This window comes from Vidua macroura, chromosome 6 (genome assembly GCF_024509145.1).
Source record: "Vidua macroura isolate BioBank_ID:100142 chromosome 6, ASM2450914v1, whole genome shotgun sequence".
Classification (NCBI taxonomy): Eukaryota; Metazoa; Chordata; class Aves; order Passeriformes; family Viduidae; genus Vidua; species Vidua macroura.
In genome coordinates this window covers 31,643,924-31,670,464 of record NC_071576.1, presented here as the reverse complement: position 1 = coordinate 31,670,464, position 26,541 = coordinate 31,643,924, and the positions used below count along the sequence as shown (strand labels likewise).

The following is a 26,541-nucleotide window of genomic DNA, read 5'->3' as shown; positions in this document are numbered from 1 at the left end:
CCATTTATTATATTAATACCATAAATACGCTCAAATAAATATGTATTCCATAGTCAACATTATATTATAATTGTGTCAGGAAATCTTAAGAAATAACAACAAAACTATTTATTTATGGTAAGATAAAATAAACTATTTCTAAAAAAATCCTCAACCAGGCATAGGAAAATACTATAGAAAGCTGTTGGTTAAAAACAAGCAGAAAAAAAATCACACACAAGCCCTCACTTCTGTCATTCTGCCCTAAAAGTAACTTTGTTTTCTAGTGATACCTGAATAAGTTTCAAAATTATGTCAAGCTATTATTAAAATCTTTTTATAGCCTACTCAATTTATACCACACAGTAAGAAAAGCAGGTACAAGTAAAGAAAAGGGAAGGACTAATATTCAAATTAAGTGTTAGAATCTTAGCATATTATAATATTTAATACCTTAGACAAATAGCAAGTTTTAATTTAAAATTTCAGTTGTGTGAAATATGTAGATGCTGCATAGACATGGCTCAGCAGGTATATACAGGTGTATGTATACAGTAAAGATAAGGAAATGTTAATTATATTTAACTTATTGTAGCTGATCATAAAAATAATCCGCTCCTGATTTACCTCAGTATATCCAAAGAAAATGTATTCTATGCAATTGAAATACTCTCAAAGAAGAGATCTAAAATTCCTGCAGAAAATACTAAAATGAAATCCCCTAACTATTGTAAATCTGCAAACAATATGTACTACATGCTACAGATGGGCACAAACAACCACGTTGTTTCATAATACAAACTTGCATTTTATGACTGCCTCTAACTTCTATAATAGGTCTACTCAATCTATTCTTAAGAATAGATTATAAAAATTAATGAGGGCAAGTCAAATAAAACTTTAATAGGATATGTAAATGTTTAACAACGGAGAGTGTATATCCAGCCACACATTCATTTAGATTCCAAAACTGATACAGAAAAATTACATTCAGTCTTTTATTCCAATTAACTGAAAAACACAATAGGACATAATTTCCTCTTAACCAAAAGGTTATTTTATCAAAAAACCTATGAAGGGGTCAAAAATAACAGACTAGTGGAGTTGAATGTGTTTAACTTCTCCATTTCAACACTTCTATCACAAATCTGGTATTTCAATGTGATCTAAATTACCAGTCTCTCTCAGACTGAAAGTTCTCTAACTTACCATTCCCCTCCGAGCATTCTGCTGCCATATTTTTAGAAAAGAAAAATTAAATTCTCAGCTGTTAATACATTTATTTGAAAAACTAGTAACAAAGTTAATATAGTATAATAAAAAATACAATGGGTACTTATTGAATTTCTTGATTGTAATGATGAATCATTTGTTACCATGGATATTAGCTACTGATAAGTAACATAATGTTACTCCTTCCTCCTCTGCTTTCTTTTTTTTTCCTTCCAAATGGCGTGTAAGGATATAGAACCTTCTGTACAGGATATACTACACCTTACACTTTGATAGCATCCCAGTATTTTTTATCATACAACAACACTAAGTCTCTGTTTCTGTTATCTAAGGCAGTCTGAGGTCAGCCTGGGGCCTTATTCCTTTAGGAGACCACAAAATGTTCTGTCCTGGGCCCACTGTCAATAGCCAATTTTCATATTCAGTTTTTCATGCTTGATAAATATTGGATGAGATTGCTTCCACTAGAAATAATGTGAATAAAGAGGAATAAGTGATAAAGAGGAAAGGGCTAATTATTCAATAAACTTGCTACTTTTTGAGATAAATGTTGATATTAAAGCAAGAAATTACAATGTTCCCTGATGTAATGTCCTCTACTGATCAATGTCTATGGATAGAAATAAATATCAAACGTGCAAGAAAACCTGAAATTCAGTTACTTAGAGATTTTCTTGTTTCCTTTAAGCTACGTAGTCTTAAAAAAAAAAAAAAAACCCAGATGAAAATCTATAATTTATTGGATGTGCTGAGTTTAGACCACTTACATGTTATATTATGAAATATTAGCAATTTCCTGATTAGAAACCATATATAGAAAACCAATACAACCCTTCTAAAAGACACTTCATATATTTCATCATGTTATTTAAATCATCATCAAACAAGTGTCTAAATTATCAGCTGTTCTGCAATCATGCCTGTCGTTACAGTACTATATTAATAAAATATTCAGTCATGAACAATATAGTATTTTCCTTCTTCCTTTATTAGCAATAACCATGCACATTGTTCTGGAATGCCGTAAGTTAACATTAATTTGCTTACAAAAAATTATATGCATACAAAAACCCCCAGATTCTTTCTGTACTGTATACCCATGGAATAAAAACGCGTTTACATATGCATCTACATCTCTGTTACAAATATATTCATACAATTATTCATACATAGTGTATTTGTATACTTAAATACACACAACAGGCATTTGAAAATATAATCTCAAAATCAGATTTGGGTAATAGAGATTCTTGATGTTAAATTAATGTGATTTTATCAAAATCAGAGCAGTATGAGACATACCTATTTCTCATTTTGTAAAGACTTGTCTTTTATTCTTGCCAAGCCAGACTGACAAAAATATGACACTAACACTTCATATTATCCTGTTATCAGTACTGAAGTGGGACACAATTTAGATTAAATATACTGTTTCTAATCTATGGTGTCTAAAAGAAGAAAGTACACCTATTTTTGTCTCCTCAGTCTAGTTGTATAAATGTTAAAATACACATAATAAATGTGTGTGCAATGATTGCCATATGATAAAAGTACAGAGCTACATATTATAGTCTGTTATATTGATCAACTGCTCCTCAAATAGCCTGGATGTGCCCATTGTTTATCTTGTTAATAGGGATGATAGAAACATTCCAATTCTATCAAACAATCTTGATAAGCTGCATCTTAACAACAAGAAAACAGGTTAGAAATTTCCTTATCTCCAAATATAGAATTCCTTATAAAGTTGGACTTGTTTTTCAGTGCCAGTCATAAACTAATGATGAGCAGATAATATGCTATTTTTGCTTGTAAAAATTCCAATATCAGGGTTTGGCTTAGTCGGGTTTCAAATCTTTAAAAATTCGTAGGAAAAAAAAGGCTAGGGTTTTAAACACATTTTAAAACACATTTTTACAGATAATTTTAAAATTTAATGGTACATTTTATCTTGTTCTCTATTGTTTGAAAATGGACTTACAGCAGCTAGGTTACAGGAAACCAAAATATAGTGAAATACAAAACTTTAAATGCTACTTCTCTGCTACACCTTCACCTCCAAAACCATTATAAATACAAATAAAAGAAAGGGTTTCTTCACTATATTTACCAACACTAATTTGGAATTAGACTTCATCTGGCTTTAGGGAGTAAGGCAATTTCCTCAGCTAAGGTCAAAGCAGCCTTTGACAATTACCTTGACAATTTCTCTATTGTACAGGTAACAAGATGTACTTTGAAGCCATCATATCAGCATCTTGTCATATTGAAAATTAACAAAAAAGAAATGAATGTGTTAATTGATAGGAAACAAGAAAAATAGTGCATATATAGCACACAATATATATAAATACAGAGGTATATGCAAAGACAACTGTGCTCCATCAGAGCTGACAGAACAATACAGATTGAGTATAAAAATATATAGTATATAGTATAAAAAGGATGAGGCAATGTTTCTTCCCTTGCATTTATAAAAGTGTCCACCTTTTTCTTTCCTGAATGTACAATAATCCATATTTTATAATACAACCCGTATTTTCTTATATGTGCAACTTTTTCAAATCAAGACTTATTTTAATCTTGTGTCTTTGAGTATTAGCAGACATTTAGTGAGTAACTCTAAGGTACATAGACTATATTTTGCATATTAGTTGTCACATCTGTCATCAAGAAGCATAACTTTTTTTTTTTTCTAACAGCAGAGCAGCTGCAATCTGAATAGATTTTCAGAGCCTTCTTTCAACATATTAAACACATGGTGTAGATTTACCTGATCCACAATTTTTCATTAACTTACTTTAGACATCTTGCTCTTGGTGTCTCCTGTTAAAAATGCCAAATTGTTGATTTCATTCTGAATCACAAAATTTTGTTCTTCTCTTTTAAAATTCTAAAGAAAAAATAAATCACCAGAGGTTTAACTCATATGCATATACACCATTTATATTTAAAAATAGAATGAAATGAAAGGAAAAGTGCACATTTTATCTTACATGTGATTTACACCACAGGATAAAAACTTCAGCCACCATTCGAAAGAGTTCATCAGAATCCGCATCTGGTTTCTTTAGCCAGTTAGCTCTAATTACAAAAATAAGAGACATTTAAAAGTAGATACTTAAAAGAAGACAGTTTAACATAATGATCCCTATTTAATAGATCAGATAATATTTTTCTGGTTAATCTAGGAATTTGCATCTGAGCAAAAGGTGTGAATTCAAGGTACAGGATTCTTTAAAAATCTTAAATTATTCAGGATTAAGATTTAAGAATCTTAAAACATGCAGGATCAGATTCTCACCCTAAGATTAAGTGAACTGTGTTCCTCCTGATTGTCTTATCATAGATTCTGATATATTTACATAACAAATATGAGTTTAATTATTAGATTTTTTTACCTGTTGTTGTCTACATAACGTATCAACATTGGATAGAAGGCATAAAGGTCTCTACAAAGTACAGCAAACTCATCAAGAATGAGTAGCTCAGCTTCTTGCGTGTCATTTTTATTGTCTGCTTTCAGTTGCTCTTCTTCCATCACTATCTTTGTAGCTTTTTTCTTCAATTTATCCAGTGTTGGAATAAAGTGAGATCTGAGAAGATCAGGTCTGGCTTTGCTGATGATGGGTTGAGCATAAACTATACATGAAAATATAGATAATTCTATGATTAATGCATAACTGGTGTTGTTCATTGTATTAACATGAATGCTGAAGTTGTAGAAACAGTAAAGGTTATGGGGCTTCATAAATTTCTGCACCATAAAATTATTAATAAAGTTATGAATATAGCTTTATAAAAACTGTGTATTGAGAGATTAAAACACTGTGGATTTGGATTATAAGTATTTAAGTCTTATATAAATTAAACTATCTTATATAAATTAAGTCTTATATAAATTAAACTACTTGGTTTTGGCAAGTCCCACATCTCTAACTAAGAACCTTAGCAAAATAAAGGATTGAGACACAAAGTCCTTAGAAAAATACTTTTTGGGGTTTTTTTCGGGTTTTTTTTTTTTGTGTCTGGGATGGTTTTTTTAATCTAATATCAGAAAACCACCAGAAGATAGTGTTCTTTAAGGATTCCTTTACTTCTCTGCTACTTCTCTGCCTTAGGCAAGTTAAAATGCAGAGAATGAGTGAATAATTCAAGGTCAGAGATAATTTTGTACAAGTACTAGTAATAAAGTGCAAACTACCCTAGTCAAAAATCCTTGCAAGAACAACATGAGTATATTATCATCTTATGTAGATGAACAGTCAGTACAAAACTGTGGGAAACACTCTCTACAACTAAGCAGCAAACTTGTTCCTAAATTTTAATGGAATCCTTGTTATTATTAAAGACCTTCCAGCATTTAAAATACCAAAACCACAGTACTAATGGGTACTGGTTATTCAAATTTTGCAGGAAATTATTACCTTTACATAGATTTTCTTGAGCCATGTTATTGCACATTATATTCTTACACTGTATAATATGAATGATAAAATTTGGATATTATAAATTTCTTTAGCAGGATAGATACTATATCTTATATAATATTTTGAAAAAACTTTCAGCTTATTTAATAGCTCACACATTTATTCAGGTAAACCAACTAATTTTGAGCTTGGGTTACTCCTGAGATGATTTCGCCATTTACACTTTCCATTTTGTCCTGATGTTTCATGAACATAATTCACTCTACTGTAAAACTCAGGTGTCTTGAAAATCAATGGAATTCACAACTCCAAATTAAGCACTAAGGCTCTTTTACAGTGCACAGAGAAGGAGATTTTTCAAAATCTCTTATGGTGAATAGAAAGCTCTCTACTTACAGTGGTGCTACAATGCATGCATATAAACTAATAATAAAATACAAATATATTTATCTTATTGTTACTTATATTTTATTTATCTTTCTTTCATGATGTTAGTTATAATTTTTTGTTATTATATCAGTGGCCAATAAGGTAAAGCATAGCAAAGTAATTAAATATTATTAGTACAATTACTGTTCAAAAATATTTACAGTACCTGCAATTCTTTTCATCCAAGAGGCTTCATCTATTCCCAGATTGTTGTTAATGATTTTTAGAATGTTTCCAAGGACAATGCTCAGATGCTCAGATGTTATCATTGTACAGCAAGGCCCAGCACTTTGAGGAACACTCTCAGACCCTCTTTCCCACCAGTAGGATAAATAGTTGCATAGCATGGGTAGGATCACCTCAATTACATGAGGCATTTCAGTATACCTTGCTCCAGACTCTGCTAAATCATTTATTTCCTTTATTAGTCTATCCAGCTGAGGGATCTCTGGACACATTTCTTCTACTGTATCAGGCATACCTAAAACTGCAAGTAAGGATAAAAAACCAAAATATTAATTAGCAAAATAAAAGAGAACATCTGTGTTTAAACCCTAAATACAAATGGCTCTGATTTTTTTCCTTCACCATCTTGGACAGGCAGTAACACTTTGGGGTATGCATGGGTATTTCCTTTCATAAATTATGCTTTACAGATGATGTGCATATAGCAATAATGTAAATAATAACTGCCATTAAGCTATGGCTTTACCCTAAGGTGTCCTGCAATTATCTGGTGAGCTACGTAAAAGTGCAGAAGAGAAAGCTTATTTTAATATTGGTTATACTCTGGATATTGTATTCATAATTATTCACATTTTATGCTGATTTGCCAAAGATTAAATCTACCTTGGGGAAAGGAAAATAAACAATTTAAAATTTTGGGTGGGGTTAAAATAAAACTGTACTTAGTTCATGGACTATCTCCCAATGAAGATTCCAGGAAAGAATTCCAGTTATCATATGCTTGTATTAGAAAATGAATGATGCTTGTTCAGCAATTAACAACCCATCGCAATCTAGCAACAGTCCCTCAAGTGAAATTCTTCCACTGTTTTTGGATATGGTAACGGGTATAGTACTGTTCCTATAAAGCAGACCTGATAGGGAGGAAGAGCTAGCAGAAGCTTTTCCATAACTGCTTTTATATGGAAAAAACTTTATGAAGCATAGGAAATCAATCTACCTGTATTTTCATTGTTTGTTTGTTTAAAGGTACAATGATTTTGGCAGGTAGTGACTCTTTCTGGATCAGTGAGGAAAATGCTGAAATATTTTAAGATATGAGTCTATCAAGAGTAAGCTGGGAGAGAAGCAAGCAAAGAAATTCAATGCAGAAGGACTCATGTTCCTTTCAATAGAAACAGAGAATGGGTAAGGCCCATTGTGGGGTTGTGTGTGTAGATGAGAAATGAGATGCTGGAAAGCAGTGTCTTGGAAAAGACCTTAGAATCCTGTTTGGCAGCAAGTTTGTTATGAGTCAGCAGTGCCCTGGCAGCCAGGAGGGCCAGTCGTGTCCTGGGGTGCATCAGGCACAGCATCACAGCCAGGCAAGGGAGGGGATTGTCCCCTCTGCTCTCCACTGGGGCTGCCTCACCTTGAGGTGAGGCCTTACTACTGTGTGCAGTTTTGGGCATCAGAACATTAAAAAGACATTAAACTTTTAGAGAGTACCTAAAGGGGGGCCACAAGGATGGAGAAGGCTCTGAAGGGGAAGCATTATGAGAAGTTTGATCTAGTCACTTAGGAAGTGGTCACAACACCAGCCTGACAGAGTTCAAGAAGCATTTGGATAACACACTCAGGCCCACAGTGTGATTGTTGGGGAGTCCTGTGCAGGGCCAGGAGTTGGACTCAATGATCCTTGTGAGTCCCTTCCAACTCAGGTTATTCTATGATTCTATGATCTGGTCCTGCTCAAGCAAGGATATTCCTAGATCTCATGGCACAGGTTGGTGTTCAGATGGTTCTTGAGTGTCTCCTGTGAGGGAGATTCCACAACCTCTCTGAGCAATCTGGTCCAATGCACAGTCACCCACACAGGAAAGTTCTTCCTCATGTTAGGTGAAACTTCCTGTGCATCAATTTCTGCCTGTTGCCTATTTTCCTATTGCCAGGCACCACAGAGGAGAACCTGGCTCCATCCTCTTGACACCCTCCCTTTAGATATTTTGTATACATTGATGAGGTCCCCTCTCAGTCATCTCTTTGTGAGACTGAACAGGCCCAGCTCCCTCAGCCTTTCCTTGTAAGAGGGATGCTCCAGTCCCCTCATCATCTTTGTTGCCCTTCACTGGATCCACTCCAGGAGCTCCCTGTCTCTCTTGCCCTGAGGAGCTCAGAACTGGACACAGCACTCACCAGGGCTGGTCAGGCCTCACCAGGGCTGAGCAGAGGGGCAGGATCACCTTCCTTGACCTGCTGGCCATGCTCTTCCTAATACAAGTCACAGTGGCCTTCTTGGCCACAAGGACACACTGCTGGCTCAGGGACAGTTTGTTGTCAACCTGTGCCCCCAGACCTTTCTCCACAGAGCTGCTTTCCAGCAGGTCAGCCCTCAGTCTGGGCTGGTCCGTGGGGTTATTCTTCTGCAGGTGCAGGACCCTACATTTGCCTTTGTTGAATTTCAGGTAGTTATTCTCTGCCCATCTGTCCAATTTGTCGAGGTCCCTTTTTCATCAAGGTTTCATGGAATTAATCATATTCTGCTGGGAGTTACCTATACCAAAATGCTTTGGATGACTGGTTAGACAACAAAACCATAGCAATTATTTTCTGGTTCACTTAAATCAGATATTATACCTCTTGCATTTTGCTACATGAACACAACTGTATTTTGTAATGTAGATATGTAGATCTTCAATTAAGCTTAAAATATTATGGTGTGCATCTTTAGAAAAGTATTCAAACATCATGTTCAGAAAAATATCAAAAAGTACTAGGAGAAAGAGAACATTGTTGGCACAGTTTCAACAAAACAGAGTAAGGCTAAAATGGCAAGCAATGAAATATCAGTAGCAGGAGCTCTCTGCTGAGGCATACATTCAGGGCTTTTTCATTACACAACTTCCATTATTTAGTTGGAGTGGAGTGAACAGGGGTTTTTTTGTTGTTGTTGTTGGTTTGGTGTTTTTTTTTTTTTGTGAGGAACAGTACTTACTTGCTCTTTCCCTTGCACTTTTTGTGTTGAAAACAGACAGTGGATTGTAATGGTTGAGGGAAGGTTCAAGGAATGCTACTGGAATGGCTGCCGCAAGAGATGCTAAACACTCACCAAGTGCGGGACGCTGCCTGTATATGAGAAACACTAAAAGTCATCTGAGAGGAAAAAGTTTCACCAGACTTTCAGTGTCTAGCATACATGATAAAAAGAACTGTTAGTATTTATATTTGATTTTTAAAATATTTTTTAAACATTAGGAACTATCTGACAACTTAGAAAAAATTGATTTCTCACATGAAAAGAACTACCAGAGATCAGAGTGGTGCAAGAAAAACAGTTTAAAAAACCCCACCTCCACCAGTGTTCTGGTTCTGATCAGGACAGGGTTAATTTTTGGCATGGACAGGACCCAGAGGTTATTCTATGCCACCTCATGTCATTGCCAGGGACAGGGTTCCTTAGAGGTCCAGCATTGTCGGGGCTCCTGTGTGGTGACGAGCAATTGCATGTGAGTTGCTTGCCTCTTCCTTGTACACCATCGTTAGCATTGTTGCTCTTACTGTTCATTGCCTTATTTTGTTGCTGTTTCCAGTAAATTACTCTTATCTCAACCCATGATATTTACCATTAGTGTCTTCAGTTCTTCCCTCCATCCACCACAGGAACGGGGTAGGAGGGACTGAGCAAGTGGCACATGGTTTGGAGTGTTTCTGTGGGAAATGCTTAGGGAATACCACTTTGAAACCAACACCCTTATTTGGCACCCCATGTAGGACAGAAAAGGGTGAGATAACAATAGATCTGACCAGAGTGGATAGAAAGCAAAAGTGATCTAAGCCTTTGTTGTATTAGATCCAGAGGCACTGGTCACAAGGTTGCTTGCTCTGTTCACGTGGCTGTGGTACCTAACCCTGTTTACATTCCCATACATGCAATATGTGTTCCTCATGGTGATTTCTCAGAGCAGGGAGAGGGATCAGGGTTGCTTTGTTGCTGCACTGTGTAATATCAGCTTATGACATGATAACAAGGACAATGAAGGCCATTTAGGATGTGTATTCAGTGTTGTTCTTCTGCCCTTACCTTGAGGACTACCTCAGGGACTGAGGTAGTTAGAATTAATAATTGTACCCAGCCTGTGGGAAGAAGAGGGTGGATATTTTCCCCAGCTTTTCACCCCTTTATCCTCCTTCAAGTCTGTTACTACTGCTTTTGAGGATTTTGAACTTCCCTTGAATGTTAAGGAAAGCATGCTCTTCTACTTGGTCTGCTGGGTCCCCTCACTTTAGTCTGCACCATGGAGTTTCAAAAGAGATTTTTAGGGGAGTATTTCAGAGATCTGTCCCAAGGGTGGATAGGCACAAGTGGTATGGAAGGTAGAACAAAATGAGCTGACCTTTGAAGGATGATTCTTCTCCAATGGTTTTTAAGTTCACCCCAGAGCAACTACAGCGCTTGATAAAGTGGCAGAATATTTGAAGGAAAACTGCTGTGGCGGTTTTGGGGAGGTTTTATGAAACATGCTGGGCTCTAGCTACTATCTTTGGACACTGCTTGGGACTAGACAGCACCCTCAGGGGGAGGAGGAGGAGGAAAGCAATGCATTGTGGCCACTCAAACTGCAGCTGAACCAGAGGAACAACCTGTGCCAGTAGCAGTAACCCCTACACAGAAGAAAAAATACAAGACAGACAAAATCAGTTTGCTTACTGAGGGAGGAAGAGGAAGTAGGGCCCTCACAAGGAGGAAGACTCAGGGTGAGAGATAATCACCTGCTCTCTATCCCTGGGTGAGCTGCGAGATGTGTGAATAGATTTAATCCACCAGTCAGGTGAGCCCCTCGTGACCTGGCTGCTCCAATGCTGAGATGTCGTGACCCACAATATGAAATTGGATGGTAGTGAAGCCGAGCATCTGGGATCTGGGATCCCTATCCTGGCATGTGGGCATTGCAAAAGGGACTGGGGAAAGGGCAGAAACTCAGCCTCTGGAGGCAACCCTTGGCAAGTGTGAGGGAAAGGTGTCTTTGCAAGGATCATCTATTAGTGCATCAAGACAAGTGAAACACCATGAAGAAAGGTATCCAGTCAGGAGAGCATTAGAGCTCAAAGTAATCAAGAGCTACAGCATTTTGCATCCAGTTCTCAACATTTATGGATCATGGAGATTTTAGAGAAGAAATGTTCACAGAAAAAATCAAAAACAACTCCGTCATCCTAAAGAAGCAAAACAGTCTTTGTACAAAAGATAAAACATACAACAATTGAAGTTTGTCTTAACAGGGTAGCAGCAGCAATTGAATTAAGAATTAGTTCTGAGCCCCTGCAGCCAGCAGAACTATTTCAGCCATAAAAAGAGATATTTATCTATGAAAAGTGCACTATGACTCATTCTACAATGAAAGATTAAACTTCTTAATGTCTCTGCCAAAATTCACTAGGAGAAAAACGTGCAATTTGATCCTGAAACTGAACATTGCTTGATATGAATAACTGTTCAAGTCAGCTCAATCACTCACTTCTAAGTTTTCTGAAACATTGAGCATTGTGTTTGAAATCCTACTTCCCACCTAGACACTGATGTCTGCCTAAAACTGTAATTTAGGAGTCTGAGACTAGTGAAAAACAAACTAAATGAAATCCACAGTTGAGAACCTCTCACATAGCCTTAGGAGAATTGGTTTCCTTGGATATATCCAATCCGATCACTTTTCCATTCTAAGCAGACAATTGCTGCAGGCAAAGGTGATGCTGCTAGCTTCAAGAGGTTTAAGGAAACTGTACAGTGCTTACAGATTTTGCCAATGAAGTGGAGGCTTGTGCTCTGAGCTTTTCTTATTGAAAGGCAGTTCAAACACAATCATGTTTCATTTCCTGTGAGGAGATCCTGACTGCTAGCTAGATAAGGGGTAAGGCACTTCCTATTTTTCCTTTCAGATCTATGTAAAGGAGTATTTAGGATTTTGAAGCCCAGAAAGAGAAGAAAAAGATAAGAAGAAAATATTTTTGTGATTAGAGATGGATGCATAAATGCCTGAATGAGAACATACAGCTTGTGCACACATGTGCATGCATGCAGAGTGGGATGAAAGATCTGTCCACCAGACACCTCTTGCATTTTGTATTAAAGAATTCTGACTAAACTCTGGAAGGAAGGAATTGGAGATCAGCATTCCTCACACTAGGCAAAGCCTCTCCTAACCAGACTACAGATTTGAATTTCTTTGAGTTTAGTCTCTCTCTCTCCCTATGGATCTTAAACTTTTCATCATAAGAAAGGCAGCAAAAATCACCTAGCCTAAAATTTTCACAAGTATTAGGACAGACAAGCAATTAGGATTCTATTTTCTGGGCTAACGAATACAGATTTGATCCCCTTCTATTGGAAGAAAGGGCTTGAAACATAGCAGAGCAACTAGATGCTTAAAGGAATTGTAGACCTCAGTAATTTTTAAATACAATTAACTAGTGGTTTTCTTTGTAGAATCAATGGTTGTCAGAATGCATATCTCAGGATTTTATGCTCAGGATAACTCTTTTGAGAACCTGGTATAGACTTAGGTGCGAAACAGATGCTTCCTACTTAGTACTCAACCTACTTATCACAGCAATATGTGGTAGAAAAACTTTGAGAACCTAATGGCAACCCAAAGAAAAATTTAGCTTTTCCTATGAGAAAAATAGACTCTGTGCAGATACACTGCCATATGTGGAATAAGGTTTTTACTTCTTCTGAAGGTTTTTTCCCCTGTGGAATTGAATGCTGAAGTATTGCAACTATTTTCAAGGGAAAAGTATATTTTAAACATCTCTCACTCTTTCAAATTCACCTTTCATCCAAACTGCTTTATAACCTAAGCAACAGAGACCTAAAGAAAAGAAAATTTTGCATGCTGAGTTTTACACTTAATACCTTTCAACATAGATGTTCTTTCCAGTCCCAAGAGAATAGAGGCTACAAAGAATTCTGTAACATGAAACTTGTACATCACCCACTAGAGGAAAATGAAAATGCATAATCAGTATTTATTCAGCTAAGGATTACTTTTCAAATATCAAACATCTGTTTTATGCAATATCTTAAACAATATCTAAAACTTTTAGCACATATATACTGAACATTCTGACTGTCCACACTCCACGTGGTAATTACTTTCAATGTCTCTAATTCCTGGTCTATCATCTACATTCATTCATTTATTCCAAAGCCTACCAGATCATTAGCTATTCCAAGAGGACAGCAGACACTTGCTAATAAGATATTCCAGGTTATCACACTTGCAGAGTACAATTTTAAGCTAAATGACAGCACCCTGTGTGTGTGTCTAACTTTTAAGTACATGATCTAAAGGTTCACCATATTTTTAAAGAAATTATTTTCATGGTTATCTATCTTTTAATTATGACCTAAATATATATAAAATGTTGGAACATAATTACAGACATTACAAGCATTAGAACGTAATAAAATCATTCAGCATACTGCTGAATCTCAAGGAGTCATTTCAGTATTTTTAAACTAACTGATGCTAAAACCAGGGAAAATTTGAATTCAAAGACCTACAGTGGTTTTCCCATGTAAGGGAAAATCCACAGGGAATTTATAGTGTGTTTTATATATTATATATTTATATATATATTCCTTTAATATAATGAAACACTAATTTTGTATAGTAAACTAGTCTTATACATACATTTGTTATGAGAGCACTTAAAGGGATATTTTCATTTCCCTCTCAACGTTTGAAGAAATATTGTACATAATCAAGCTTATTGAGTATTATTTTTGGACATGTACTAGAAATAAGGTACTATGTTGCTAATTTCAGAAATAATTCTGGAAATGTACATGTTACTGAAAACAGAATTTCATCCTCTGAATCCATGCAGTCATTTCTAAAAATCATTTCTAGCATTATAACAGAATAAACTTCAAAATTAAAATAAAATACTTACAAAGTAAATCTATTCCAAAATGATATTGTGAGATATGCTCAAAAATTGATGTTAAAATTGGTAACAATGCTACTGTAGTATAATTTATATTCTGTGAAACACCCTTGATTTGTGTTCGCGAATGAGTAAATTTTCCCAGTTTAAGATTTTCAGAAGTTTTTTCCAAGTCTTCAGCTGCATTTTCAAAAAAGGCACGCAATCCTGCTTTAACAAGCTCAGATCCTGATTTCATAACAGTTCTGAAAAAAAAAAAAAAGGAAAAAATATCAACTTTGTCTTGATATTTTAGTTGTATAGAGATCTATGTACATGTTAGTGACATTCTGTCAGTTGTTGAAGATACCCACATGTATCAGGGAACTTCACATTATGAACAGAAAAGGGCAATTACATTTGAATAGCAGTATAAGCAACAATTTTCTTTGAGTATTTAATACAAAATAATAACAACAAAGACATTGATTCCAAAGTCTTGCCTTTCCAGGTTTTTGTGGTCTGCTTTTGAATAAGAGAATGCCTTCTCAGTAAATGCCAAAAGTCATGAGACAGCTTCTCTATAAAATATGCTCCAAAACCCCAGACTCTTAATCCCTATAGATTTTTTATGGGAGCTACAGTAACTAGGTGTGTGTCAGGCTACTCCAAAGCCCCTAAATCTAGAAAATGCAACTGCAATACCAGAATCACAGTCCTGTTCCTTGACATTTTGCATGTTTCTCTGACCCCTTAATGAAGATGCCAGTGTTGTTCACAAGAAGTTCACAATAAGTTCATTATCAGGCTGCTGTGTGACTTAACCAGGCCAGAACAGCTCAAATTCAAAAATTGGTCTCGTCTCTGTTTTAATCTACACAATCACTTCAATGATAAGGAGTAAAAGTTAGCAAATATAACTATGTCCATATATTAATATACTCTGCATACTTCTAATGACAAATTTTACACTGTGCACTAAACTTTCTTAATATCTGCAGTTATCACTACTTTCAGTTCCAATGGTCGTGTCATTTATATCTCCCCATAAAGTCTTCAAATGAACTTGGAAAGGTTCACAAGGGTTTTCAGTGTTTGAATGACAGACATTGAGCAGAAAAATGTAAGTGAAACACTTTAGACAAAATTTGCTACTGTGGAGGGCAATATCTGAATTGTTGATGCTCTTAAGATCATTGATTACAAATAAAGATTACAAAAATACAGAAGCAATCCAATTGCTTCTGAAAAGCTCTGTGAAACCTCAGTACTTTGCAGCTGGTACAAAAGTTGCAAACTTACCGTGTGTCAAGAGACTGAGCTAAGATGTGCAGGCAGTTCACCATTGTAGCAGAATCACTTCCTGATTAGAAAGAGATACTATGAGAGCACAACAGCACAGGAAACATTGCATCATGTAATGATCCAAAATATCCTTACTGGAGATGCACAGTTTAAACAAGATATTACCTAATTCTCCCACCTTAGGTCACTGAAGACAGAGTTAAGTCTGGTTCTAGAAATAATTTTAATTTTTTTAAGTCAATTTCCGTATAAAAACTAAACAGAATAACTAATGTCTGCTTGAGGCACATTTTCACCACCTAACCTTGCAATATTCTGAACTCTGTATCTTGTAGCACTTATATTTATTTTTAAATTTTTTACCAGTATCTTTGTAAGAGGTGTATTATTTTTCATAACATCCCCTTTTATCTATTGAGAAATTAGTCTATTGAATTCAACAGTTGGGTGACAGAAATCAGAAGAATTGGTGTAAGATTACTTTTGAAAAGCTAAAAGTAACTGTAAAGCACTGATATTTTTTTCATGGCATCTGGAGATATGACAATGTGCTATTTCTTCCTGCTTTGACACTTTATGTATTTTATTAAGTGTTACCTTCAGAACCATGTTCAATACCTTCACTAATTTCACTAGGAGCTTTTGGAGCATTTAATAGAATTTTGGCTAGAGTTGTGAAAACCTTCAGATAAGAGAGAAACAATGGTTATGTATTCTTTAAATTTTTATCAAGCTCTTTCTTAACTACTTACCAAAAAGTGAGATCCTATGTCTAACAAGAGCAGCTAGTTTGCAGAACAGGCTAAAGTAGAGAAGAACAGAGAGAGCAAAACAAGACAAAGATGAAAGGATTTATTTAGAATAGGAGGGAAAGAATAGTAGGAATATGAAAAAGAAAACAAAGCTCCTGGAAAGTGTACTTTGAGTGGTACATGATGATAACATTCAACTGCATTATGCAGAGCAACATTTAGAAGCTCCTGAGATCTTTCATTTTCTGCACTTCACCACTTCAGAGGTGTCTTGAAATCTAAAACTTTGACAGTGGTTTTCAACAATTGCATACTATGGGGTTGAGTCATTATTTATGGCTATTATTTCAGAATAAGAAATTTTTTGTAAGGACAGGAAAAAATGAGAAACATTTTAGTGTTTTACTTGGCATTCTGCAGGAAATTCATGTTAAAAATCTTCATACTATTTAAAATAATTTGCAAGGATGTCCTTTGTAAATAAATAAATAAATAAATAAATAAATCTGTGTTTACCCTCTGATGATGATAATATGAATCCTAAATATATTCACACTAGAAGAGCTTCTGGCAAGTATATCAGATATTTGTGTATCTAACCTACTTGTCAAAATAGTAGGATAATTAAAAGAATACAGCACCAACACCCTAAAGATTATAGGGGTTACTTTAACAAGGACAGTTAGACAGACTTGCATATAATTTGGGCCATACTTTACAAATGGAATTAGGGCATAACAAAATGAAGCATATACCTTAGGACTTGGTATGGTCTCATACTGACCACAGATTTTTATTGTTATCTTCACAATGGTAAGGAGATACTATACTTCCTATAAGATGAAAATGGCAGATAGTCACTTCTCTCAGTGAAGGATGCACACAGAATTTTAAGATATTTCTGCAGTTATACTAGCAGGTACATGTGTTAGACACCTAACTTCTTCATGTGCCTTTTTAAAGCCCTAAAATCCATCCTTCTACCTTAAGACCTGACTGACTTTAGAGAAGTAACAGGAGTACTCAGAGAGGAAGCATGAAATTGAGATGAAATGAAGTGACACTTCCACCCTTCTGAGCCTGAGCTGTCTTTCCCAGCTCCTGGAGGACTACCTGGCAGATTTGTAAATATCTGAGAGCTGAGTAAAGCAGAATCTTGGGCACTTAACCACTCTTACACACAATTGCTCTATAACGACTTCCACTGACAAAGATGGAAACGGAGGGTAATAATAATTTAGAAAAATGCAAAAATGTGTTGAGACATAAAGTGAAGAGTGGAATCTAGGAAGCTGAGTCCTAGGCCTGATCTTATGCAATAACACATAACCTTTATTTTCAAATTTTATGTCTGCTTTCCACTGGAAAAAGCAATTGACTCTGGTAAACACAGTGAAGGAAAGTCAAAGAAATCTGAGAAACTGACAGCTAAACTAAGAAAGCATGAGAGTAAAACAGCTTGAAATACTACGATACAAAATTTCCAAAAGAAAGTAACTGGAAGCACACCTAAAGGGGAAGGAAAAAACCTGGCAAATTATTAAAGTCGTAGTTGAAACACAGTTAAATATTATTTAATATTATTTTAAAATTTTAATCACAGGAAAGAGAAATTCATATTTTCATATAGGCAGCATGTTATAAATTAAAAGACAATTTTTAAACAAAATTTTCTAGAATAACTTTGTGTCAAATGGCTGATTCCATCCAAACAGTAAAGACATGCAAAAATTATTAAATTCCAGTAATACTTATGCAGGGGTAGAAGTAATTTTGTATAGAATCTGTATTCGCCCCTAAAAAGCTGCCTCATGGTATTCTTAACACTTTTTTGGTAGCTGAAAATTTAAATAAGTGTGAGACCATTTAAATTAATCAACAGTGGAAAGAGCTTTAACCAGAAACTGCCACCCACAATGAAACAGAACCCCGTAAGAAACTAAGAAATCCCACTGCTCGCAGAATAGTTTATAGTATTTTCATGTTATCATCTACAATTACATATTGTAAAATAAATAGTTATTATATATACTTAACTCTTTAATTGTGTGTGTGTATATACATATATACATATATATATAATAAAGAATACAAAGATGAGGAATTTTATTCACTCACTGCCACACTCATGTAGAATAAAATACTCACTTTCCAGGTGAGGAAGATAAGCTTTTGAACGATCTGTCTTTCTCTGCTATCTAAGAAGAGACCTTTGGTTATCTGAATAAAACCCTACTATGGATAACTTTTTTTGTTTTACTTACCTTGCTACCATTTCCTTTTCCTTATTTGATGCATATCCACTGCTACTGAGGGTTTTTGATGGAGAAGACAGGAAGTAGAGGCAGTGATTTGTAAAGTATTGATCAACTAATGGTAAAAGAACCTAAGAAATACAGACACAAAATGTATTTTTTACAGAGCACAATGGTAAATACAGCAGCAATGCTCTGATTGGTGAAAGTTCATAAAAAGAATTTTAGTTCCATAACAATTAGAAACTGAAGTCTTAAAATTTTATTCAAATTTATATAAATAATAGACAGACTTCCATAGAGATATCTGTTTTGGGTCTAATACTGCATAGGAGTACTTCCTTCTCTAATTAGACAATATACACTTCAGTGATATCTTGTGGTAAAAAAAAATAGATTAAATTTATATATTCAGTGGAAGTATTTAATATAGTGTAATGAATAATCTGCCTTTTAAATGTTATGTTCCTTCTCATACAGAAAAAGATATATTGAAATATTTTGAAATACTTGAATCCAGCAAATATACTGAGATATTTTTGAAGACTTGTCAAAATATTTGATAACAGTTTGATTAGATATCATAAATAAATGGTAAATATTTATTTCTTTTATGTGAAAAGCAGTCTAACATTTCAAATTTGCATATTCTGTAGAGTGAAACATATATGAACATGAAATAATCACTCACTTTAGCAAAGAATTTTATTTCTTGGTCATGTGGAGATTTTTCAGTTTTTCCACTGGTTACAATGGCTTCTGCAAGGATACAATCAAGGCAGACACAAATAAGAAGCTGTCTAATCATAAGTAATACAATATATCTTTTAGATAGACTTGAAAAATTAGTTTTACTCAAATAAAAATAAAAGAGCAGAAACTGTTTAGCTAGTTATAAATGTTCAGTAATTTAATCTGAAAATTAAAAGGCGTGATTTAATTTTCTGAAATGCAATAAAAATAGTGATCACTAAAAATGCAAATGTATCAATCAAATATTTAAATTTCAACAATTCTAACTATTTTAAAAATAAAATCTGCAACTTACCCAAATGTGCTATAAACTCTTGAGCAGAATCAACATATTTTAAAATTTTCTTCAGAAACTTAAAGGCAAACCTCTTTTCCATGGATGAAGCATCCAACTCCATGTCATTCATGCCCCTGTTTTGAAAAGGATTAAGAGAAGTAGCATTGATGATGACAGCAGTACAAATGATGACAGGACTATGAAGTGTTTCATGCCTTATTTTTTTATTATGGTACATTTTCATAAGAAGGAGATAATGAGCATGGTAACTAATTATCAACTATCTAGGAAGAAACAGAGAAAAATGAACTCACTTTAATAAGAGGTATAATAGCTTGTGATTAAAGTATCCAAAATACATGTATTTTAGGATAAGAACCTTAGAGTGCTACCTTATTGCACAAACAAAGCCATCATGCATCTGAGCCTAAAAAAGTCATGCATTGGTCACTCAATTTCTACTGCTGACACTTTTACATTCCAAGTGTTTGGGAAGTCAGCAGTTGCATCTTTCCAAAGTCAGCCTAAGTACTATCCTTCATTTGATTAATCACTATTAAACTTTATTTTGTCCTTTAATTTTATGAAGGAACAAAGCCCAAATTCCTTCAGCTACTAAATGAAAACTTAAATGTAAGTGACAAACTATTATATTATTAAAATATTTGAAAAATGTTAACAGAATACAATAATTTCTAAAGAGGCATGTATTATTTATTCTTTAAGATAAATTCATAAACATAAATCATGGCTGATCTTACAAGATATTAAAGAAGAATAAAAATATGTGTGGTTGTCTGGGCCTAGATTTATAATACTGGATTTGATTTTAAGTACAAATGGAACCTACATGACTGAAATTCTAAAATTATTTAGGATCACACACAAATCAAAATCTCATAATGACCCTGGAGACTCTATAATTGATCACCCTCACTATGAAAAAATAATGGTGAAATATTTTCTTATATTTCTGATATATATTCTTATATGGATTTTCCTTGTAACAGCTTATTACTTTTGACGAGTTAGTGTTTGACCTCATTTTCTCTATAACCTTGCATGAAGTAGTTGAAGACAGACATAGATCCTATTGTAGCCTTCTGTTTCAAAACTGAAAAAAATCCAACCACTCCTCAGAGCCTCTGCTGACATGACACTGGCATCCATCCACAGAGCATCTCAGTGGCCTCCCACTTGAGTGACTTTGTTCTCAATGTCTTCCTTAGCGCTGGAGAACCAAAAATGGGACAATATTCTGCTGAGAGAATCTCATGATCCATCAACCTGCAGAACACACTCGCTGATAAAGCCTAGTACACAGTCAGCTTTCATCATCACAGGGAAATATTCCTGATTCATGTTCAACTTGTACAATTCAAAGAGCTTTTCTGCACATCTGCTCTCAGGCTCGGCTCCCCTATTCCTGGGATTACTCCATCCCAGGTATAGGACTTTGTATTTACCTTTGATCAACCTTATAAGATTTCTGTCAGCCCATTTCTCCAGGCTATCAAAGCTCCTCTGAAGGGTAGCTAAACTTTCCAATTCATTGCTAAAGGTTCATTCCACAAATCTGCAAACAATGCTTTCTGTCATGGCATCCAGGACAAGAACAGGAAAATTTTTTTTGTTAACTTTTTGAAGTCACTTAATTTTTTACATTTTTAATGTATTCTGTTTTCAAATGTACTTGCTTTCACAAGTCATTAATTCTTTAATCTTAATTTCCTTGAGGTTCTCTTATACTTTTGCTTAGTTTGCAACTTCTTCATACTCAAAAGAACTCCAATATCAAAAGAACTACACTCTGATTGAGATTTTCTATTGGTAGATAGTGGATTACACCCAGGACATCTAACTGCTTTATCAAGTGAGGAAGTAACTGAGTGACATTAAAGAAAACCTCTGGTTAAGCAGAAATGGCTACTTCATCTGCTCCTATACAGCCTCTTCAATCAGTAGCAGATTGGAAGACTCAGCCCTTATCAGCTAAGAGAAAATAACCTGGCCAAAGGACAGGCAGAGACTACAGAGGAGCTGACCAGTGTGTCAGAAGTAGGGAAGAAGAAAGGAACTGGTAGTTTGTGGCACTGAGGCAAAAGCAAGAAAGGAAGAAAAAAGGAAATTTGCTGGACTCACTTCTGTGGTATAAGAAGATGATCATTTGTACTGAGACCACTATTATGGGAGTAAATTAGGGAGGTAAAATGGAATATTAGATTAGCAGTTCAAAAACTGCTATGAGAGAAATCTAAGCAAAAAAAGTAATTCTGGGAGAAGGTTGATGCAGCAGAAATTGTAGCAACAACAACAAAAAAAAATCTAATAATAAAATATATGCTCTTGACCATGTCAGAACACAGTTAAGAGGAAAGAAATGGTTATAGTCTAGGGTAACATAGCCAGACAACCAAGGAAGACATCTCAATCCCATTTTAAACACAAACTTAGTAGGACTCTAACTTCCCATCTTAGTTTAATTTATGAAAAAAAAAATCTATTTTAAGAGTTCTAGTTTGTTTACTTTGATGACTCTCTATTAATTTATCACCATTAATAGTGCAATCAAATGATTTAGTATGAATTAACAGCTATGTATGCTTGAGAGGCATCTTCTGCTGCCTCATTTCACAAAGGAGACAAAGTACTTCTCTGTATTTTCAGTGAGGTCAATGTAAATATTTTCGGGTTTATAAGAAGTCCTGGTTCCTAAGAGATTACACATACTTTCCTAAATATTGAATGATGTTGATAGGTCTGTGAAGTATAAAAAACAATATCCAAAGACCTTGCAGAAATTTAAAGATGTGTGACAAAATATGTTGTTTCTAATGCATACTTGAATAAGGCCTGAGAGATTTATGTGCATGTCATAAACAGACAAAGTGTTTCAAAAATGTTCTCAGCAAACAGCAAAAACCCAAAAACAGAGGCAGATGGTATATGTGAAGTACACATGCTGATCCGCCTATACATTTCCAATTATAAACAATTTCTATGTTTTAATGATTAGTCCTATATTTTCAAGAATGACATCTTGAAATGTGATCATTGCAATGAGTAGTTCAAAAGATTTATATATATGTATATATATATATTCATCTGAAGAAAACACTGAAAAGATGATAATCTTGATTCATACTGATACAGACAATCACTGCAAACTCTTTGCCTGTATCAAGAAAGAGTTTGAAATGCTTTTTCAAGTTGATTTGTCCCATGATATAGCACTGAAAAAATTGATTTCCTGACCCAAACACATGCAGCTGCAAAAGTTGAGCATTTCCATTGGTGTTTCAGGACATCATTCATTTGCACTAAGTTGACCAGCTTTTCTTATTCAATGGCCCTGAAGCAACAGTGGAAGTTATAAAAATATTTGGTGGCATAGGCAAATTTTGGGTTCAGGCTGAGAGCCTACATATGTGGCAGGAGAGAATTTTTCTCTGTAGTAGTACAGAAATGTACTTAGAACTGTTTTCTCATCTCTTAGAAATATTATTAATTCTTGAAGTGAACAAAGTTGCATTTTGAAGATCCTAAAAATGCATTTTTAAAAATTTCAGAGTATACTTTCAATAGAGACAAAGACCTGAAAAATAGAAATAAATGAAAACAGGAAAGATCTGACTCTATGCATGTACAGCAAAATTTGTTCATGGATACAATTTAGTTCACAAAAATGCTGAATGCCAGAAAAATTGAGATTTCCTATGTATTCAGGTGTTTCACATCCAATAAAAGAGGAGAGTTATAGTATAGTAACTCACAATTCCATCATATAAAGCCACATACTACAGTAAGATCAGATCAGCTTACTTTAAGACATAGCAATTCAAATTACAGTAAAACTAAGGATGTCTATGCTTTTGCTAGAGTAGAAGTTAGTGCCCACAAAGTAGAGCCATTTTGTCTTATTACTTTACAGAACTCAAAGCAATATTTTTTTCAAAAACTGCATAAAAAGCAGTTCTACATAGATAAATTTCAGTATCAGACCTCAGATTAATTTTCCCATGATCCTTACTGACACAGCTGGCTGCTAATTTAGACATTTTAAATTATCTTCCTGTTTAATTACCCTGTGTTGCACTTTGTATTTACTATGATCACATACTTATTAAAAATGTTGCCTGAACATGCTGTTTTAGAAGAGTCCTTGTGAACATGAAAATAACTCTGATTCATAGAAGACATGCCGAACAGTAATTATGTTAATAACTGCCAGCCTGCAGTGAGATAAGATTAACATGCTGGTTTGGGCACTGAATGCAAGCAAGCATCTGAAAAAATGTGCAACTTACCGAGATATGATTATACCATTGACTTGAAGGAATTTAAACAGCTCTTGTGCCTTTTCACGGTCCCGTGATTTCTCCTTGGCTGTCAATGTGTCATAAGGTACCAGTAAAGGATGACTACCTCCACCTTTAGTAAGTTGAAAGAACTGTAAGTTTTTCTACTCTAAGATTTATTCTGCTTCATGTACAAAAGGAACTATTCATTTTTGATTGTCTTACACTGTCATCTTTCAGATTGTTTCTTCCCCCTCAATCTTGTCTTTTTGGTGTGGTTTGTAGAATTGTGGCTTACCTTTGCTTTCCAACTCCATTTTCTTCTTTTTGGCCCATATATTATGGTAGTTTTCTGCCATTACCTCAACCATTCCCTACATTAGCATCAGAAAAAACAATGTGTAAGATTAGGTGATGATTAAAAATTCTATAACGCTACATAATTTCACAGTCTTAAGTCTACACTCTTGTGATAAATAAACGTCATAGCTAAGTGGAATTTCTGTATTCAGCCGTTCTTTGAAGTCAGTACAAGCACAGGATACACATAATATAACATGCCCCTTCCCTAGCTTCACGCTCAATTTTTTCTGGGAACTCGGAAAGCACCAATAGCACAAACAGTGGAAATTTCATCTCTCACTATGTAAATAGCATGCACCCTTTCTATAGCAGCTTATCATAACTACAGTCACAAATACACTCATAAAACCTAACAAAATTCAACTCATTAATAATAATGAAATCAAGTACACCCATTCCTTTTAGCATAATTTATGCAAAACACAAATACTAACCTGAAGCTCCCTAGAAAGTGCCACATTAGAGAGATCAAGTGGTGTTGGGCTATACCCATTTCCCTGCAGGAGAAAAAAATATTCTCAGATAAAATAATCTCAGATAAAAGAACCAAATATTCAACTACAACATCTCTGTTATTGACTTGATTAGAGTAACACCATTCCCAATTTTATACTTTCTTGTAGGAGCTGTTCACCTATTTTGCAATGTACTGAAGGTCTGGATGATTAAGAGAATGGGTTTGCTAGTGTGGAAGCATGCAGTTTGCTGCAGATACTTAGAGCTCTCTATTCACAATAGGTGGCAAGCTGCAAAGAACCAAGCTTTTAGCCTAGGAGGAAACCAATAATGAGACATACAAGATGTGCCTTCAAAACATGACAGAATCATGTGGGAACAGCCTGAGTGAGCCCTGTGCTAAGGATGAGACAATACAACAAAAAGATAAAGTATTTTTTTGAGGAACTTAAAGACTAAGAAAATGCAGGAGTGTAATATATGAACACAATCTTCAACTGGTTAAAGTGAGTAAGCTCCAGTTTAAAATCCTGTTAGAGGTGCATGTAAATGTGAATGGTTACATATAAATCAGTGTGTTCAAACGTGTACTCAAGTTAATTATGTGCTGAAAACCTCTACTCTGTCATGTCTTTATCAGGCATCTTCTTGGCCAAGAAGGCCCAGCTGCAAACAAGTTCAACTGGCTGGAAGCAGAGATACCAGAGACAGCAGAATTTCCTGTAAGGGAATGATTTTTGCTGAAGAGATAAGAAATACTGAAGTATTATGTTGTAATGAGTGCTCAGGGGCCCTACTTTTGGTAAGCAAATAGTGGCCTGGAGAAAGAGCCCAACAGAAGCTTAAGGTGCCAGGTGCTGATGCTCACAGGATCAGTGCTAGTGCAAGTGTACATAAAGAATTAACTTGTGACACAGCTTTGCACACTCCTTCCAGGACTTGTGCCCAATGCACTGCTTCTTAGCTCTCACTATATTTATGTACAAATGTGTGTAATTCACATTGAAGGGTACAATAACAATTCCCCAACACTTGTCGTAATTTTAAACAGCTTTCCTCCTCCAAGACATATTGACCAGCAGTCTCAACACGTGATTACAAAAATCTACAAACGGAAAAAACAATCTATCATCACCTGAAATTTTTGCCTGTAGATTTAAAAAAAACTGTATCAAATGTGCAATATAATTTGTCAATCATAATCTTGACAAAAGCCCATGTTAGGCTCTTCTGTTTGAGCAAACAAACAAAAAAAAAAGCTATATTTATTTTTTTATAAAATAAAAGACTTTAAATGCTTTCTCTCTTTTTTTTTCTTTTTTTTTTTTTTTTTTGAATAACTATATTAAAAAGCTTTTCAGTTCTTCCAAGAAAATGAATATCTATGGTCTCTTATATCCTCATTGTCTTAAACGTTTTTGGGAATCCCCTCTTTTGTGTGGCACAATGTTTATTATAGTGACATGACTTCCAATCTTGGAACTCTACCATTAAAAGTTTGTTTTCACTGAAAGAATATAAAATTGACATAAATATTTATAATTTAGTAGTAAATTAATTAATAGACCTTTTGTTTTATAAAATCAAGGTGTTCTACTTTACCTGACTAGACTGAGTTATGCTACGAAGCTTTTCATTTTCACGCTGATGTGTTATTGCTTCTCCTCCCTCCTTGGTCCTTTCTAGGCTCCATCCCAAGGCCAGCATGGTTTTCAATGATTCTCTGGCAGGCCAACGATAAATTTCCTTTTCCTTTGAAGAAAAGAATGTAAATTTTTTTTCTGTATTTAGTAAGTAGCGAAAGCACAACAACAAAAATATTCTGTCCTTCTCTACTAAGTGCCACATACCGCAAAATTATAGAAAACTTATATATTATATGAGAACACAAAATGCAGTTCTTTTTACATGAGAGAAGAG

At 34.8% G+C, this 26,541-nt stretch overlaps 1 protein-coding gene across 1 annotated transcript in view; it reads right to left on the bottom strand.

Moving 5' to 3' along the window:
* RYR3 (ryanodine receptor 3) overlaps nucleotides 1–26,541 on the bottom strand; it is a 197,651-nt gene that overhangs the window by 42,825 nt on the left and 128,285 nt on the right. Inside the window, exons 54-70 of the mRNA XM_053979767.1 lie at nucleotides 26,219–26,373; nucleotides 25,490–25,499; nucleotides 24,600–24,662; nucleotides 24,101–24,176; nucleotides 23,812–23,935; nucleotides 19,523–19,638; nucleotides 19,166–19,233; nucleotides 18,484–18,605; nucleotides 16,220–16,269; nucleotides 15,465–15,525; nucleotides 14,190–14,428; nucleotides 13,147–13,228; nucleotides 9,232–9,362; nucleotides 6,238–6,558; nucleotides 4,614–4,854; nucleotides 4,209–4,296; nucleotides 4,013–4,105 (exon numbers count right to left, since the gene is read on the bottom strand). Coding sequence (XP_053835742.1) covers nucleotides 4,013–4,105; nucleotides 4,209–4,296; nucleotides 4,614–4,854; nucleotides 6,238–6,558; nucleotides 9,232–9,362; nucleotides 13,147–13,228; nucleotides 14,190–14,428; nucleotides 15,465–15,525; nucleotides 16,220–16,269; nucleotides 18,484–18,605; nucleotides 19,166–19,233; nucleotides 19,523–19,638; nucleotides 23,812–23,935; nucleotides 24,101–24,176; nucleotides 24,600–24,662; nucleotides 25,490–25,499; nucleotides 26,219–26,373 — 2,040 coding nt within the window. The remainder of the gene's footprint in view (nucleotides 1–4,012; nucleotides 4,106–4,208; nucleotides 4,297–4,613; nucleotides 4,855–6,237; nucleotides 6,559–9,231; nucleotides 9,363–13,146; nucleotides 13,229–14,189; nucleotides 14,429–15,464; nucleotides 15,526–16,219; nucleotides 16,270–18,483; nucleotides 18,606–19,165; nucleotides 19,234–19,522; nucleotides 19,639–23,811; nucleotides 23,936–24,100; nucleotides 24,177–24,599; nucleotides 24,663–25,489; nucleotides 25,500–26,218; nucleotides 26,374–26,541) is intronic.